Raw genomic sequence first — 18,769 nt, forward strand, 5'->3', positions numbered from 1 at the left:
GTGGTAGGTTTTTTGCTGAGGCCAACATCCTCAACAGTCTCTTAAGAAAGGGCCATCAAGCAAGTTTCTGCTAAAAGGGCATTCAGAAGTGACATCCAATTTCAATCACTGAATGACTAGTCTCATAAGTTCATATTAATTGAGGTGTGAGGCCACTGAATTATTTAGATATGTAAAAAAACCCAAAAATTTGCTTGACTATTATAATCACTGAAGTATTAGTACCTACAGCTTGCAGGGAAGTTTGTCAATACTTTGAGTATGGGGAAAACTGACAAGTACAACAATCATGATTTAAACAGAGGTACAATTTTCTGCACAGAGGGCTTTTTCTCTGCCCATCAGTTGTGCTCTATCACATCTTAAATTCACTTGAGCCATAGAAACCCTCCTCCGCTTGTGCAAACAAGCCAAATTTCTGAGCCCAGCCATACACTGCTGTTTCTCTCAAATGTGTAAAGATACCCTTTACACATTTGCTTGCATCTAAATAAGTCATGTTTAGCTTAGATGGCACATCTGTTCTTTAATAATAACTCAAAAATTATACATGCTTTTTTAACAATTTGTACTACCGAAATCTATTTCAATAACGTTCATTAGTATATTTTCAGAAGAAAACAACCGCAACCAAAGCACACATACCTCAAAACCAGAAAATCCATAACTTAAAATATAGGAAATTCTGCTTACTTTCCTAAGCATGAGAAAAAAACAAAACAAAACCAAAACATTTTATTGATGTGGGAATTAGAGAAGTTTAATACACTGAGGTGTTTGGTTTTGGATTGTTTGTTTTTGTTGTTTTTGTTTGTTTGTTTTAATTATGCTTAAATGCTTATACTGGTTTCTGCTCACTCTTGCTTACCTCTTTATTCTTGTACCTTTAAATCTTCTCTATAACCGTATAAAACTAGTAGTACAACCTTGCACATCCTTTACACAGCGCATGTTTATTTTTTCCTCCAGCTGCTCACACAAAATAACTATCAGCCTTACCACAGGATCATGGAGAGGCCTCTGGAGATCATCTAGTCCAGCCTCCTGCTCAAAACTAGTCTGAGTACAGCAGGTTTTTCAAAAACTTGGCCAACAAGTTTTGAATATCTCCAAGGATGGAGCACCCACAAACTCTCAGGGCAACTTGTTCTAATATCTGATCATCTTTAGAGTGAAAGGTTTCATTCCCTTATGTCACCTTTGAATTTCCCAGATTTTATTTCATGTCTGTTGGCCCTCATCCTACCCTTGTACACCTCTGAGAAAAGTCTTCATTAGTCCTCTCTATACCTTCCAATTGGGATACCAGAAACAGCAACAAGTCATCCTTTAGTTGTCTCTTCCTTAGGCTGAACAAGTCCAGTCTCTCCCTGTACAGTGACATCCTCCAGCCCCTGACCATCATGGTGGCCTTCTGCTCAACTCACTCTAGTACATCAGTGTCTGTCTTCTACCAGGTGAGGGAGAAGGGCACAAACTTGGATGTGGCATCCACATACGGTCTCACAAGTGCCCCATAAAACAGCAGGATTGCTTCTCTCCAACCTGCTGGCTATGCTCCTGCTATTACAGTACGGTATGGAGTTGGACTTCTTTGCTGCACAGGCACATGGTTTCATAATGCTTGTATCTTCCTTGTGTCTTAGGAAGAGAGATACTTTGTTTAGTTATCAAAAAGATTAGTTATTCCATATGTGAGCATATATCAAATTTAAAAGGTAAGTATGCTGCAAGTTAATGTCATCGTACTGTATTTCATACAAACACTTAGTTCCAATATCATAAACCATTTTAAAAATCCCCATGGTCTGCACTTTGTCTTATGAATCCCAGTTAGTCCCACCCAGTTACCTTTCGCTGTAGGTATTTGAACACTGTGTCCAAACAAGTAATGGTTATATTCATATAAATTTTCTGCTCAAAATATTTTGAAAGCAGGAGGAGACAGCAAACAAAGTTTCACACGAAATAATGATTCAGTACCCAGCTACTAGCTGGATATAATCGTGTCAAATAAACTCTACTGCCTAATTTACAGTCAAATAATGAAAAAAGTGGGCCAAAGACCTGTAATGCCTTCTCTACATGAATGCCAGACATTAAAATACTAAGCTCCCATGTTTGCAAGTTTCTCAGTAAAAAAGAAAATACTGAAAGATGTTTTAGAGCCTGCTATAATTCATGTTGATGAACAAGGTGATCACACAGAGTATTCCTTATCATGAAATTTTGGTAAGTGATAAGGAACTAGACAAGATTGAGAACTTTGCTCCAGAGAGAATAACTGTGTTGTTACAATGATAGCTGAAGTATACTTAGAGGTGTAAAACACACAAACAAAAAAACCCACAGATATGCAGAATCGTAGAATCCATTTCTACACATTTTCCAGGAACCACCAGCCTCAAAGAGAACAATCTTTGAAACTGCAACAATGAAGAGCAACCCCTAATTTCTACTCTGCTCAAAATTCTCACTGCTCCAAAATACAGAATTTTAATACAACTGCAGGGAATTGTGTGAATATGGCTAGGAAATCAGTACCATAACATATCATGAGGACCACCTTCCCAAATACAAGTATAGTGCTAAGCTTAGATAATAATTCATGAGGACCACCTTCCCAAATACAAGTATAGTGCTAAGCTTAGATAATAATTTGGCTGTAACTGTTGGGGGATGAGTGCGAGGCAGAAGAAGGGACAGGAAGTTTACACCTACAATCAGAGTGGACTGATCTAAACAGCAGTGGAAATAAGTGCATAACCAAATTCCTGTTCGGGGTGTGGTACTCACAGAGCTGTCACAAGCTGATGTGACTTTTATACAAAGGTAGTTAAAATTTAAAGTTACCACTGGAAATGCAACTCTTTCCTTGTATGCTTTTGCGCTTCCTTGACAAGAAAGGTGGCATTCCTGAGCTATGACTTCTTCAAAAATTAGTGTCTGGGCTAAATATTGCGCAGTGGGCTAGATCAGCTCTATTTGTTGGCAGGGAAAACAAGAACAAAAACAATGAAATATTTACAGCCAAACACCCGCACTAGGCTTGTCTGACTCCATTAGCAAATTTTGGCAGATTGAAAGCCAAATCTATCATGCTTAAAAGCTACACAAGCCTTCTGATTCAAAAAAGTGTGCAAGCCCTGATTTGTACAGTACTGAAAGCAGTTGCGTAGTGGGAGGGGAGGGAGGAACTTTTCATATAATTCAGTCTAGGTAGCTTTAGGAGATACCAGTATCTTGCATTCTAGGTCCCTAAACAGAACTTCAAAGTATCTATTGTATTTACATGCAAAGAAACCAAACCAGGTGACACTCAAAGTTATACCACACAAGAACTTTTCAGATTCAATAGCTGCTTATTAGTCATATTTCTGTGTGGTTACCTCCCTTTCTCTTCCATAAAGGATTGAACATGTTTTTGGAAATGACAGATAAATTTGTTTCAGAGTTCTTTTCAAATATTATGAAAAATTCTAAGCGGCAAAGAAATCCACCACCTATACAGAACATTTCAAATTCTTGTTTAATAAATATGTGGGTATACCTATCTATCTCAAAACACATTTACACAGTTCCAGCTGTCTTCTCCTTACTGCCATTATTGTCTAAATTAGTATAAAACCAGGTCTTGAAATTCAAGGATTAACAATACTTTGAGCAGACTTCTTCCCAAAGTTTTTTACAGCTTTGAAACAAAATAAACGTCCTGAATTATTTTTAATGCTACTGGTTTACAGTCTTTTTCTTCACTAATCAAAATAGATTATTAAAGAACATAGACAGAGCTTATTCCAGTTAAAGGAAACCTACACAAAATATATTCTGAGTAAGATATCTTGACATTCATGATACTGTTGCCTACAAAGAAAGAAAAAATAGTGCTAAAATGTGCCTTAAGCAAAGGACAGAGCAAAGCTGACTGGCCAGGAACCAGCATTCAGCACTGTGTACCAAGTGTACTAATGCAAGACTTGGGGAATCACTATCTTGGCACATGTGACATTGGTTTCCACAATTACGAAACATACTGAATTGTTCTGAGCAGGAGGTGCAGAGCCTCCCACAGTCAGAAACCGCCACCTCCCAGTGGCAGGACTCCTACACAGCTCTCTCCTTTTCTCTTCCAAAAAATATTCAGATGAGTATTAGGGTAAAAACCTAAAATTCTGCTGTGGTTTTCTGCCCTGTCTTATCTCCTGAGCAACCTTGAGCAAGCAGTGATCTATTAACAGAGTTTTCTTGAAAATTTAGATACAAGAGACTGAATCTCTTCAGAGCTGTACTGGCATGGAGGATTAAAATCAACTCCATGCTGGCTAGCTACGTGAGAATGTCTTTTGCTTGTACCAACTTTAACAACTGGTAGACCTTTACTCAAGCTACTGCCTATACCCTAAACTTCCAGAACATCTATCTCACAAAAATCATTAATAACTGTCTGCTAAGAGTATCTAAATCAAAACAATTGTCTGAGACGTCATCCCACCACCTATTGACTATAGATAAGGATGTAAGGAGACATGTTTCTTCTATACAAAGATTAGCAAATTCTGGGGGTACTGCTTCAAGAGGATAAAGCCCTCTCATTGCTGCCTTCACTTCTAGTAAGTTTTGGGTTCTCTGTCATTCTGTTTAGTGTGGGTGGCTTTTTAGGGGTTTTTTTGTTTGTTTCTTTCCAAGTTTTTTGGTTTGGGGATTTCTTTTCTTTTGTTTTTGTTTGTTTGTTCCGGTTTTTTAGGTTGGGTAATGAGCCGAATCCACTTATCAGCCAACAGGACAAGGCCTGGAGGCTTCAAAAGGGATGGTGTAGAAAGAAACCTACCTTGGCAGACCATTAACTCAACTCAGCCATATCAAGATCAGCTTCCTGAACTCCTTATTACACAACTGCAAGATTACTTTTACTAGCACAAGAATAACAGTGGTAACAATAGAAACCAGATACAACCACAGCAGCTCCTACCTAAAGTCAGCTTTAATTACTGTGTAACTGCTTGCCAGTTTCCTCACATGTGCAGCATATATTTGTATGCTTTAGAGACAAAGTACAAAGTTTCAGACTTAGAAACGCTAGCAACCAATTTTTAAGTCCACATTCATCACTGGTTCTGTAATAACTGAGCCAGCGTTCTCTCCCTTCCAGTTACAATAATATAAATTAATTTTCCACCTGTCCAAATCTTCTTTCACTTAGAAATCAATGTTCAGGTTTAAAAAGGAAACATATAATAAAATAAATTTAAAACCTAGAATTTAAAGATGTGCAAGTGTTTAAACTCTTAAAAATTGTCTCTGCTTTTCCCAGCTAATACGTTTGGATTGTAGGTACAAATGCTTTGAAAAAAGTTATTACAACATATGTGCATTTCTGCTCACCCTCTCTTGAAGAAGTTCCACAACTTGTTGTATACAATCATTCACATCACAGGAATCAGTTTTCAGCACAAGCTCTGGGGATTCTGGTTTTTCATACTCAGAGTCAATCCCAGTAAAACCTACAGAGCATAAGACAAAAATCTTAAGTGACTTTTCCAAAAGATGGCTCCATTTTAGCATTGTTCACAGACATTTTTCTAGATATAAACCAACGCAACAGGCAAGAGCACAGTTTTTGCTTCTTTAATACAGGATTTCTTAGGGAAATCAACAGTTCTTTATCAGACCATCTGCTAATCCTACTATATGACTACATCAAACTTCATCCTGCAGTACATACCTACCTTATTTTTGTTGATTAAGTTATTTGATTTATACTATGAAAAAGGAGCACTGGCAGAACTGCGCACATCAACCCAGAATTAGCCATCCATCAGCTGTCTATTATCAGCTGTGATTGTTGTTTCAGTTTTGTTTTTTAACACAAAGCCTGATGCGGATTGAACAGCCTACATGTAAATATACACTCATGCCACAAAACAGTACTCTGAAGAGTAAGGAATTCCAACAGCTATTACATTAGCTTAAATAATATACTCCCCCTTAAGATAGCTGTAAATGTACAGTAGACGTGTGCGTTTATATAGTTATATATGTTATAGCTGTTGTTACAGACTGCACAAGCTACCAGTAACACTTGTTCTGGCCTACTTAGCTAGCAATCTGCTTTGAAACCTCTAGAGGAGATTCTGACTAGGCATGCATAAACAAGAAGGAAAAAACTCAAGCCCAAAGGCAAAGCATGTAAGCACTACAAGTCAGATCTGCAGCAGAAATTTCAGCTGAGATACAGCAACTGAACATCTGCACCCTCTACAATCGCAAATGCAATTGTTAAAACTCAGGTTTTTCACTTCAGACTTCAGTACTCTCAAAATCGGTAGCTTAATTCCCCATCTAAGAAAAAGATCAGTTGCTGCAGTGCCCCATGTGATAAAGAAAGGCTGATATCTGTTCCAAAACCCATATATTTTGTAAGTATCTGATTACTGGAGAAGTGGGAGTAAGGGGCAAAGAAAGTGCCCTATTACCATCACCAGAGAAAAAGATAACAGTTGCTGACATTCCTTGTGAACAGGCAAGTTCATTTCATTTTCATCTTTCCTATGTCAGATAGCTCATAAGATACAGTCGCTTTTCCTGCTTCGATTCTGAGCAAACCTCAGTTCAGCCTTATTTATTCCTGGTCACTACATGATCTGTTTGGTAGTACTAGAAGTATCGAGCAACCAGTCATGTGGAATATCTTAGATTTCTTGAATTTTATATGACTTCGGATTAATGGCAAGTTTGTCATTACAGTATCTGCAAACTCAGCCCCTGGAACTTATTACTGTAAAAACTGCTTTGCTTAATACAGGTAAAAACTGCTGTTGTCAACCTCTGCAAACTACAATATAACACAGAGCAAATAAGCACTTGAAACAATACTTACAATGAGTTGTCATCTATTTAAACATTTTTTATTGCAGGCTGTACTTAAATCTCGATCTGAGGCTGGTGATAGGAAGTCATTTTCATGGGCACTAGCATAGAACACTAATTTCAAAACAAAAGTTAGTCTCTTCAGAAGTATTCTTAATGGTTTTTACAGAAAGATCATGCTTTATTTCTTGGAAGAAGTTAGTAACTCTTATTAATGCAATTCTTTATAGACCTTTTGATGTAAGGATAGTCAGTTTTGCCCTTTTACTGCGCTATGCATTTAACTAGTCAGTTGCACAAGCTAAAAGAGGATGGCAATTTTCCGCTTGGTCCTGTCTGCACTCTATGCTGCCTTTAAGGGTGGTACAGTGACAGACTTGACCACAACCACTCAGGTGGAGTCAAATTACATGAATGTTTCACTTATGTAGAAAAGATGTGACTACGTCTAGGTTCACCTTTAATTTCTCCAGCCCTGGCTTTCTTATAGAGTCCTTTAACATCTCTCTGCTCACAGACATGCAATGGAGCATCCACAAATACTTCAAAAAAAGGCAAACTTGCCCCTTCATGAATTCGTCTGGCATTATTGCGATCCTGAAAGGAAACAAAGGAAAACACTATAAGATCACACCCCACATATTGTTTTTGTCTTTCTGCTTTCAAAGTTCATTTTAAAGAAGCTGACAGTAAAATGTAAACAAGTTTTCAAAATTTGAAAATATAAACATGATTGAATCAACTGATGCCCTGCAAGCTACATCAGTTTAGCTACAGTTCATGACATGGTAAAAGCTGACATCAATATCTGAGATATTTTACATTCTAAAAATACCCAAACAAACCCAGGCACAGAGTACAGAATTTTCTATACCTGTCTCTATCTTGGGAGTTACATCCCCGGCAGCTAATCTGCCTAGCTCACTAAAGTCAGAGAAGGTGCTACCTGCTGCTCCTGATATGATTACCCTGCTCTCCAGTGCACCACATTTCTCTAAATTTGTTAATCTGACAAAACTTGTATACTCCAAATATTCTTTTATTTGGATAGCTTGCCAAACACTGAAACAAGCCGTGAATCGCATTTAAAGAACAAAAAACTTTCAAAAATTCCACTAAAACCATCTCTTACTAAATATGGTCATTTTTCCTCATATCTAAAGACTTCTGCTTTTCCTGCAGGATCTTGAATTCCCCAAATCATTATCAGAAGAACTGTTTGTACCACTACAACTGACAAAGTAACACATTCCTATGCTGTGAAACATCTGAGCTACAGACCGTGGGTCATTCTTCAAGATACATGGTGTTCCCATATCCTCCCTTGTCTCCCATCCGTGTTCTCATATGTAGATGAAAGATGTATTCACAAAACAATGTCAACATGGATTTAGGTTAATTTTCAATATTATCTAATGTCATGTTGTATACACAGCATGAAATAAATTTTAAAAGAACTACAAGCAATAAAACATCTTTTCCTTAAGCCAGTTGGTAAAATAACAGCTCACACCACTCATTCACTGAAGGAAAAGTTGCTTTTAAAAACAATTTAACTGAGTCTTCAGGTTAAGTGTATACCTAACCTTCATATTTATAAAGTACTGGAATCCACATAGATCAAAGAAGACACTGGAATTTTAAGAGTCTTTCTTGGAAGATAATTTGGGTTTGTTCCTAACATTAGATTAATAATTCTGCCTAATAGACTGAATGACAGCTCCGGTTACAGGACTAATCTAAACTTTTTTTAATATTTAAGATGAATGTTTCTGAAATTTGAGTAATGATCTCTAGAAAGAACAAATGCACAAATGTCATTAAAATTAACAAGAATGCATTTGATTCTGGCTCAGTTCAGCTAGGGGCACCTATAACTAAAATTCTGAGTGACAGTTTGTATTTTCACTACACTTTATCTAGAGGGTTTTCACATTTACCTGAGTATAAGGAGAGATGAAACTAGTAATGCACACCAAACCAGCATCTGCAAACAGTTTAGCAACCTCAGCAATACGTCGAACATTTTCTTCTCTATCTTCTGGTGTGAAACCTAGATTCTTATTAAGGCCTTGGCGAATATTGTCACCATCCAGTGTGTAGCACGGAATGCCATGGCATACTAAATACTCCTCCAGTGCCATGCTCACTGTAGTCTTCCCAGCACCAGACAGACCTAGAATATTCAATAATATAAATACATATTATAAGCTTAGAAAGAAGCTAGTGCAAATCATCATACAGGTACCACTGCTGCTATGAAAAACCCACAGTGACAGGCATCAGCAGCAATGCCTTTTGGTGACACTTACCTGCAATCTAAGCCAAGTGCTTTTTACATAAACAACAGGTATAGAGAGAGTAAGGCACCAAGTTAAGTGTGCAATTAAAAGCAGATAAAAGATTTTGGCCTTGAGAGCTTCGACTGGTTTCTCCTTCACTCAATTTAATGTCCAGAAGATGAAGACCAGTTTACTGAAAACATGAGAATATGTGTAACCCAGGACAAGTCCTACTTAGGAAATTAAGCCAATACCTCTCTGTCCATCCATCTCACAGAGTTCAGTATGGTTTGGCTCATACTCCAGAATCTCAAAAGATTTCTGACTTAATGACCTATCAACATCTATAAAAATTACCTACAGTTTCTCAGACAACTCCAGTTTCTCAAGTCAATGCTTACCTGTCTACTTTGACAAGAGCAACAGCTATACATTATGAAGCTGAATGTTATGACTTAGGCCAGAACCAGCTTCCAAAAGCTGATGTCCTGCTCTCTTGCCCTCTCTTCTCTCCACTCACACCATCTTACCTGTATTATTCTACCACCTCTGGTGCCTGTTAGCCAACTCAGTTCGTTAATCTTTCCCTTTCCTCCTCCTTTTTTTCTTTTTCTTTTTTTCCCTTTGTGTGTGTTGGGGGAAGGCTGTGTTAAGTTCACTGATTGAATCATCTCAAGGTTGGGCTGGGCAAGAACTACAGCTTTTGTGAGGCAAAAGAAGGAAAGCAAGGTTGGAAACAGAACAGCATTCTTTTGGTAGCACTTAAGCACACTCCCATCCTAGAAAATCGGCATGACAGTGCAAATTAAGATTTCAACATCTTCATAATTTACCTTGATGCAGTCTTTGACTTGTCATTTTTGTCCCTACATCTAGCTTGCTATTCACTCAAATGTTCTAGCTCTTCACAGATCACTTAATCTCCGACATGTAATGAAATGCAAAAGGTAAGGTTACACAATGAATTTTAAAAACAGCTTTTGAGCTGACAAGCCTTTAAAATAACTTACACTTTAAAGCTGCATATTATTTTACATGTGAAAGTAATGCTTTTCCATACTTTTTATACACTCCTCAGGGTTGTTTTTTTTTTTAACTAGGACCCTCTGACTCAACAGCACAAGATATTTGTTATAATGTAGCCCTCAAAAAAATACTATCTCAGAAATGAAAAGTGATCCCTGAAATAACTTTCTATACACTCCCACCCCACGACTGCTGATGAGGTGAAAGAATCCTGAAGGGAGTATACTACTGTTTCAGCTTTTATTCTAAAACCTAGCAGAGTTTTGAAGACTCATGTTTGCATGGTTCTAGAATGGGTAGTATTGCTTACTTCAATATGTGCAGTCCATTTCACTCCCTAAAATAAGGGCTCAAAAATCTTCAAAAACCTAGCCTCCCTGACATGCTCTTCTTATTACCTCACAGCCTTCTTTCCTTTCTGTATTCTAGCACCACCCTTCTTCATCACAAAAAGAAAAAAAAAAAAAGAAATTGGAAATTAAGATTAATTTGTTTAATAAGAATGATGACTGGAAAATGTTGCTGTGCAGATAACTGAGAAAACATTTTTATCATGACCTTTTTCAATAGGACATTAATGAATTACCAGGAGAACTAGAAAAGCAACCTACCAGATCATTCAAGCATTGAGACAAAGACTGGAACTACGTAACAGAAACAGGGCGATAAAGGGCTCCATTCTTTACAAAATAACATGACAGCAAGCTATTGTATCAAATGCGTTTGGAATGGCTCTCAGCAAATTGTTATCAACTACTGCTTTACCTTTCACACACTTGAACACTAGTGGAAACAAATTTTACTTCATGTAATAGGTTTCTCTAATACTCTGTGAAGATCTTTCGTACTGCAATACAAAATGTTCTAATGGTTTACAAACTAATTAAATAACACATTGTTATATTTTTTATTTTCAGTTTTAACTAGACAAAACTCCAAAGGAAATATGTTAAAGCTTCCAGGAATCTTGTAAGACAGACCAAACAAATCCTCTCATAGTTATGAAATGAAGCTGTGCTCCAGAATTTAATTACCCCCTCTTAATTAGGTTTCATCTGTTAAAAGGTAAAAAGAACAGTAGAAAGAGCCAGAATGGGTAAAAACACACAAAAAACCACATACACTCCAAAACTCACCTGGAATTAAGCAGTGGACAAATACACAATAGTCCTAAAGCACTGAACAAAATGCATTCTCAAGTTATTACCTGTCCTAGAGCAATTTCTTGCTAGTCTACCTAAACACAGTAAGAAAACTGCATGAAGTTCTTAGATTCCACAGGGATTCAACTTTGCATGAAAAAAAGGAGCTACAGCTAAGTAGCTTTTCAGAAGAGTAACTCAGTGACTTTACCTGTTAACCAGACTGTACATCCACGAAAACCACTTCTTGTTCCTACCACTTGTCCTCTCTTATTCCTACTGACATGATGAGCTTGATAGGTAACATTGGTTGCCCTCTGCATTCCCTGTAAAAGAAGAAGCTGATTAAGTCTTTAACTTCTGAAAGAGTGAGCTGGGAAAGCATACTAAAACTTATTCACAAGCACTGAGACAGAAGAATGGAAGTAAAAATAATAATCCAAAAGCTGCAGCATAGATCAAAGGACACAAAGGAATTAGAAAAGCCACCCATAGCAAATCACATCCCTTGTGCTCCTTCTGTGAAACCTGGGACTGCCAGGTTAGCCAACTACTACTTTCAAACACAACTTAGTTAAGAAAAATCAACTACAAAAATAGAGATGAACTGCTAGAGCTGCTAGACTTGACTTCAAGTCATTTAAATCTAAGAAGTTCAAACAGATTCTCTGTTCCTGAGATAAAGGTTTGTCATAAAGCAGCCAAATATTGGCTCATTTTTAACTCAAGAGGTCTTTTCACTGCAAACCATGCACATCTTGTCCAACTTTCGGTTCGGCAGACACACCTCCAAACATCTCTGCCTTTACCTATGATATCTTCAGTCTCCAGAATTGAGACGGTTATCATATATTCTGAGTGTTTAAAGAAAACACTATTTCTAAGCAACTTATTAAAGAATTTATGTAAAAAATGGGATTTTTGTAATATAATTTTAATTAAAACAGAGCCAGTTACAGAATTTCTTAAAACTATTTATTCATCATAACAAGCTGCTGTACAAATATCTTAATTAAGATGACACTGCTGTCAACCACCTTTCATAATATAAGGCAAGGGAAGGTACAGGAAGATCAAGTGTCAGCATTCCCTTAAGCTTTAACGGTATCTAATTATACCAACTTTGTTCATAAAAGATCAACACCTTAAATAACCAGACAGAGCACTAACAATCAGAAGAGAAGGCCTAAAAACAAAAAAAAAAAAGGTGAGGTTGGAGGGATTATTGGTATACATAATGCTGCTTTGACTTCTCTTGCTTACAAACATATTGCAAGATATTTGCAGTACCTTCTCTTTCATCATTGTATGAGGGCTACCTGGAAAGTAATGCACTCATGACATCTAATAAAAAAGAAAGAAGGAAGGATATTCATCTATGGTGTACCAGCAGAAAGCTGTTCATAGTTTTAGATAGACAGCACAATGTAGGGTTAAGAGAAAAATGGTAACTCCTTATGGCTTCAAGAACTGCCACTGCATTGGTCTTCTGTAGAAAAACACATCAAAAGTTTATCTATTACTTAGTTGGAAGGTATAAATTTGTGTGATTTTATGTCCTCACTACTATACACAGCTGGGCTCATGGTTAATACAAACAGAAACTCAAGGCAGGAACAAGTCTTCACGTTTTTAAATGCAACTCCATAATTCAGTGGTGATAGTCCATCTAAAATTTTATGAAGACTGAATACAAACCCATAAGAAACTATATGCAAAAAGGTTATAGCCACATAAAAGGAAGTTATACTTGCTGTTCATATTACGTTCAAATAATTCATCTCCTGTGGTTTACACATAAAGTCAGTGTAATACAGCTAACTAAAACCAGAAGTCCAAGAGTCAAAAAAGTCAAGGAGCCTTTCTTCTTACAGTAGAGCCAATTTCATGTACTACAAACTGGCGATCTCAGCAAGCAAATGCATAAATTGTGGAATTAAAAACAAAAAGAATTTAAGTGCTTAGCCTTCAATTAAAAGAAAGATATACTGTGCATAATGAACATACACAGCAATTCAAACGAATATATTAATAGCAACATTCTTTCTCATTAAATCCAGTTGTACTGTATTGTACCAGGCACTGAATAAACAGAAGAGAGTCTCAAAGCACAGCTCCCTTGCCACTGTCTCAGTAAGCTCTTTTACATGAAAACATAAAAACACACATGCTTTGCTTTTGACCCCTGGCAATGAGTCTGTTATCAGACTCAAATACTTTGGAGGTCAAATGTCTCATCCAAGGAGACTTCTTTCAGTGCGTATTCAGTAAGTTATATCAGTTTTCTTTGTTTTTCAGAACTAGCAAAGCAGAAATGAAACTCAGAGTGTTGCACTAGGCTCACAAAACACATGAAACCCTGAAGAAGCAGAGAAGAGGGATTCTTAAAATTATGAAAAACACACAACTTTAAAAAAAAAGCGTCAAGTAATGAATTAGCAGAGATGCCAAATCACAGCAATGCGAAGGCCAACAGATTGCTGGTGTACAAGGCACACAAGTGCAACTGAGCAGTCAGGAAGCTCAGTGGTGGGACAGCAATCCATCTGTACTTCAGAAGCAGGCACCAAAGACTAAAGGTTGAAGTACCCAGTCTGGACACATTCAAAAACACACCCATCCCCAGCAGCCACACCTTTTGGTTATGTGTGCATGCACACAAACAAGACGGCTCAGTATAGTACTCCTGGGAAAAGCAGTAGCAAAATCCTCCTTATCTTCCAATAGAAAACAGCTTTTTATAGAGGTACTCTAGAGAGTTAATAATTTAGCAAGTCATTCTCTCTTCCTACAAAAAGTAATATTTGCTAATCATGTTCACTTTGCTACTAGATGATTCACTACCACCACTGAGCAACAAAAGCTGAACATTAAATCATTTAACAATGGAAGTTTTAAATTACTATCCCTGATACATACGCTTACTATAAACATGGGTGTGTTACAGAAGATACTCAGGAGCAGAAATGAGGGCTGACATTGGTTGTGCTCTTAAATTACTTGGGCAGCCTTCAAATTCCTGTACATAAAATTTGTCGAGTATCAACTGATGAAATTAAATGGCCATTCAAAATGATAGCAGAAATAACGAACAGCCATTTCCTTTTACAATATATGAAAGCATTGCTCACCTTGGAGACACATATTATCAGTGTTAAAATAAATGAAACATAAGAAAATGAACAACAGAAAACCTCAATGTGATGAGCAAGTACTCTTTAAAAAAAGCTATTTTAAACATCTTAGCCTAATTACATCCACTGTAATAGTCACTACTGAAAAGACATACTAGATTTTTCCAAAGGGGCTAATGAAAAAAGGGCATTAATATCAAAGGTCTATTTATCTGCTTTTTTTACAAGTATCAGAAATTCCCTCTCCGACTTGCCCACAGAAGTATTTCTTCCACCCCATTTTAAACATTGAGTGCTTCTGCACTACTTACACAAATACTGCATTTTAATATTTTCTGTCCTACTCACCTTGTTAAATAGAAACAATGGTTCAGTCCACTGTGTTTCATTATACCAGTAATGTCAGCTGGGAAGGCTGACATATCCTTCCTTTTGTCTCCCCCACTATGCTAGTTTGTTTCTCATGTGAAATCTGAAGTGCTGTAATAGGCGAATATCTTTGTACTGAAGATAAAAAAAGGGAGTATTAAAGCAACAAGCCTTTTCCAGACGTGAACTGAAGAGCTGTAATGGTAAGAGAGCACGAGTGACTCCGCGGCTTACTTTTTTTTGGCATAAAGGTAACCTTATGTATTTGCAGGTAGCTGACCAGGGAAATGAATATAGATATCTAAGAATCAAGGGAACAGAATAAAGAAATTTGGGACCAAAACAACATACTAACCCTGTCAGTTTCTCTGTGTAAAGACTTGCTGAGATAGACTTGACCCATATTTTTTCTTATCTTATTCTTGATGGTTTTCCCAGTTGCAACTATATTGTTTTTGCCAAAGCCAAATCTGACTATCAGTGCCACACACTTTTGATGTAAGAACTCAGATCAAACATCTAGATGAAGAACAAACCCAAGTTGTAACACAAAGATCAAAAGTCAGAAGAAATAAAATACTATTGCTTAATTGTTTCATAGCTAATGGACAGACCACTATACTGGCATAAATTGCATTTATTCTTCATTACTTCAGAGCAACAATGAAACATTTGCTTCTACAGCCAACTTACATCAAAGTTTAACTTTTCACAAAGCAAGACCTCTGGGGTAGGAAGTAGAGCTTCCAATGGCAAGCAGAGACTCCCCAAGCTACAGCACCAACTTAAGACAGCTTTGAGGTTGGAAGCATCAGGAAATAACTGTGTAAAGAACAGGCATGGTTTCTGTATAAACCATATATAGTCAAGAAGCTGTGACTAATTCTATATTCTTCTGCTCTAAGATGACAGTGTTGATTCCCTAAGCAAACAACTCCCAGTAAGCTAACAATAGCAACGCATTCAGCATCACCTCTGAAATTAGTCTTATCTTTAATGCTTTTCCCATTTCCCAGTCATCTTAGGTATTTCCTAGGCCATTTGCTAACTTGCTTACTATGTGCCTCTTACAAGCCAGGGTTACCCTGATAACAATATATATTTATGACATTTATTTTTCAACACTGATAGCCAAACGATAGGTTTCTTTTTCCTTCTGAACTGCTCTCCTCAATAGCCAAACAGCAACTCTAGAAAACCAAACATTGCCCATTTTCTTTGTCTACATACAAACAAAAGCAAGGAGAACAGACATAATTACAACATAAAAATTCTACTACCATGGATGCTAAAACAACAGTATGTCACCTGAGAGTCTGTTTATTCATACATTTAGATGAGGTTTCAGGACATGTTCACCAAAAGATCTGCCAGGAATGCCTTCCAAGTGCTACTTTCTCAAATTCTGGTTTAAAAATTTGTGCTTTGATTTAGACAACTGTGCTTGGGAAAGAAAGGCAAGCCCAGAAATTATAACTGAACAATAAGATGTTTTACAGTTATTAAAAAAAAAAACAACAATTCATACTCTGCCATAGCCTACAGCGTTACATTTTCTCCCACTTACAACAAAAATTCTTACTTTTATCCTCACAACTGCCTTCCAGAACATCGTTTGCCACAGTGATACTGATACTACAAGGCATCGAAACACCTCTGCAAGTAGCACCACGCAATCTGCCAAATGCATGCTCTCTTGCCACCTACACAGAGTAGCTCATCTTTGCCAGATGTTCTGACGCTGGGACACTTCCAAAAATCATAGCAGCAGAAAGCAGCCAGAATCTTCTGCAGTGCTGTGGATAAAAGCAATTCAGTGATAACCATAGTATAAGGAGTGCATCTTCACTTGCCACCTCCTGGAGTAACAGCATGACCAAAAGCAGTCAGCTTATTCACCAGTGCTGGAGTGAACTGGCTGGCATCAGAGGAAATGGACAAAAACGAAGCCAGAAGTGCCTCTGCTGAATATGTTCTCAAATCCAAGAATTGTAGCAAGTTCTCACTGTGAGTTACCTGTAAAATGACGCAACACCTCAGTCACGTTAGGAATTTGAGCTACACTAAATAAAGTGTTCCACAAGCTTTCCTATCAGGCTACTATAATGGCAGTATTGGTGGCTATGTTGTGTGCTGCTCTGTAACTTGGAGTTTGCTGTGCTCAGAGGTGGGCTTGGCGAATATATTTCCACAGACAGAGGCGTCTTTTGAATAGTGCTGGATGCCCAGAGAAAGGCTGGAAGATGAGGCTCTGCCTACTTTCCTAAGGGCTGCCAATTCCATCAAGATATAATAGGTCACTTTGACTTTGCTCTCAGCTGAATAGATGCAGTCAGAAGAGCCAGAATATGTGTCTGTGAAGCCTGTGAATCAGCAGCATTTTTTTTCCCTAGTGAAGCTTACTGGGTTATAAAGAGCATTTCAGTTGAGGTCTTGCGAAGAAAAAAAAGGAGAAGCAGAAGACTTCCTCTGCTTGCCACGTAACACAACGGGAGCCGCTAACCTCAACCGAACTCAGCGAACACTTAATGTCAGTTAATTTTTTTAAACATGCCATTTCCCCAGTTTGGACAAATCCATCTTGGCTTTGTTTTTCACAAATTAAATGATACAGAGTAACTTTTGAATACCCTTTCTTACCCCCAGCTGCACATGATCTATTTCAATTGTCTGCGTAATGTCAGATTTCGCCTTTTCCTCATAGAAATTGAAAGAATGTAACTTACCAATTACTGTGTTACATAAACAAGCTTGAACTTGTACATAATGGAAGAGGCTTGGACAGGAACAACATCTACTGAATGCTTTTTAGTACAATACCATTTTCCCTGTTTTTCAGGCAACTGTGAAACACTTTTCTCCTGCTTTAATAGATTCGTCATGTATAAGAAAGCAAGACTTCAAAGACTGCCTTTCACTATTACTTTCACATCAAATGTATTCTGGATCTTATCTCTCATCTGCTTCAGCTCAGCATTCTCTGAAAGAAATAATACTTTTATTTTTTCACTTGTCTTGCATCATCAAAAGTATCAAATGCTCTCAAAGGCCTGTAATGCATCTTCTAAATGGCTGCATTTTGGTCTTTGCTGTAAACCGATCTTCCCCCGCCTTTACGAACAAGAATGAAGGCTTTGCTTAGATTTTTTTAAGCCCTGTCTCGACAGTTTTCCACATAACACCCACCATACAAAGAACCTCAGTCTGCGGCCAGCCCGGGCTTATGAATGACCACATTGTACATCGCGTTCTTCCTTCCTCCAAACCGCTGCAAGCTGCGGGCTCACGACGGACGAGGCAGGGGTGAAATCCCCGGACTCCCGGTCCCCTCCGGAGGGGCTCCCCGCCCTTCCCCACCGGCAGCCCCCGCCTTGCCGAGGGCAGCGACTGGAGCCAGCACGGCGGTCCGTGGCGCAGCCGCCCCTGCAGAGCCGCCCTGGCCGGGCTCCATAGCGGCGCTCCCCTCAGGGAGCCCGCGCGCCCGGGCCGTTAACGGTCTCGGCTCGCGGCGCCCCGCGCGCAGCAACCGCCGCCCCGCGCGCAGCAACCGCCGCCCCGCGCAGGGACCCCCCCGCCCATGGCCACATCACCACCGAGCTCGGCCGCTGCTTCCCTCCCTCTCTGCTCCTCCCGCTCCCTCCGCACGCCCATCTGCCCACAGGCGCAGCGCTCGCCGCTCACCCAGCTCGGCACCCTGTTGCTCAGCTTGACTTTCTTGCACTGGCTCTCGGGCAGCTCCATGGCCGCGGGGGCAGCGAGAGGAGGAGGAAGAAGAGGGTGAGAAGAAGAACGCGCCTTCCTCACTGATGCTCGACGCGGATGAAGCCGCTGCCTCTGGAGAGCTGCGCCCCGTGCGCGTCCCCGCCCGCGGCGTGGCCAAAGGTGGCGCAGGGAGGAGCCGCGGCCGGCGGGAGGGCCCGGGGAGCGGGGAGCGGACAGAGCGGCGTGC

General features: G+C 38.9%; 1 protein-coding gene across 1 annotated transcript in view; it reads right to left on the reverse strand.

Annotated features, from left to right (window-relative positions):
* PAPSS1 (3'-phosphoadenosine 5'-phosphosulfate synthase 1) overlaps window positions 1–18,561 on the reverse strand; it is a gene marked incomplete at its 5' end in the record, with an annotated part of 38,504 nt that extends 19,943 nt beyond the window's left edge. Inside the window, 5 exons of the mRNA XM_080343724.1 lie at window positions 5,383–5,501; window positions 7,326–7,464; window positions 8,808–9,043; window positions 11,529–11,643; window positions 18,502–18,561. Of these exons, the coding sequence (XP_080199850.1) occupies window positions 5,383–5,501; window positions 7,326–7,464; window positions 8,808–9,043; window positions 11,529–11,643; window positions 18,502–18,561 (669 nt within the window). The remainder of the gene's footprint in view (window positions 1–5,382; window positions 5,502–7,325; window positions 7,465–8,807; window positions 9,044–11,528; window positions 11,644–18,501) is intronic.
* Window positions 18,562–18,769: the final 208 nt, after the last annotated feature.

This window comes from Nesoenas mayeri, assembly GCF_963082525.1.
Source record: "Nesoenas mayeri genome assembly, chromosome: 4".
Classification (NCBI taxonomy): Eukaryota; Metazoa; Chordata; class Aves; order Columbiformes; family Columbidae; genus Nesoenas; species Nesoenas mayeri.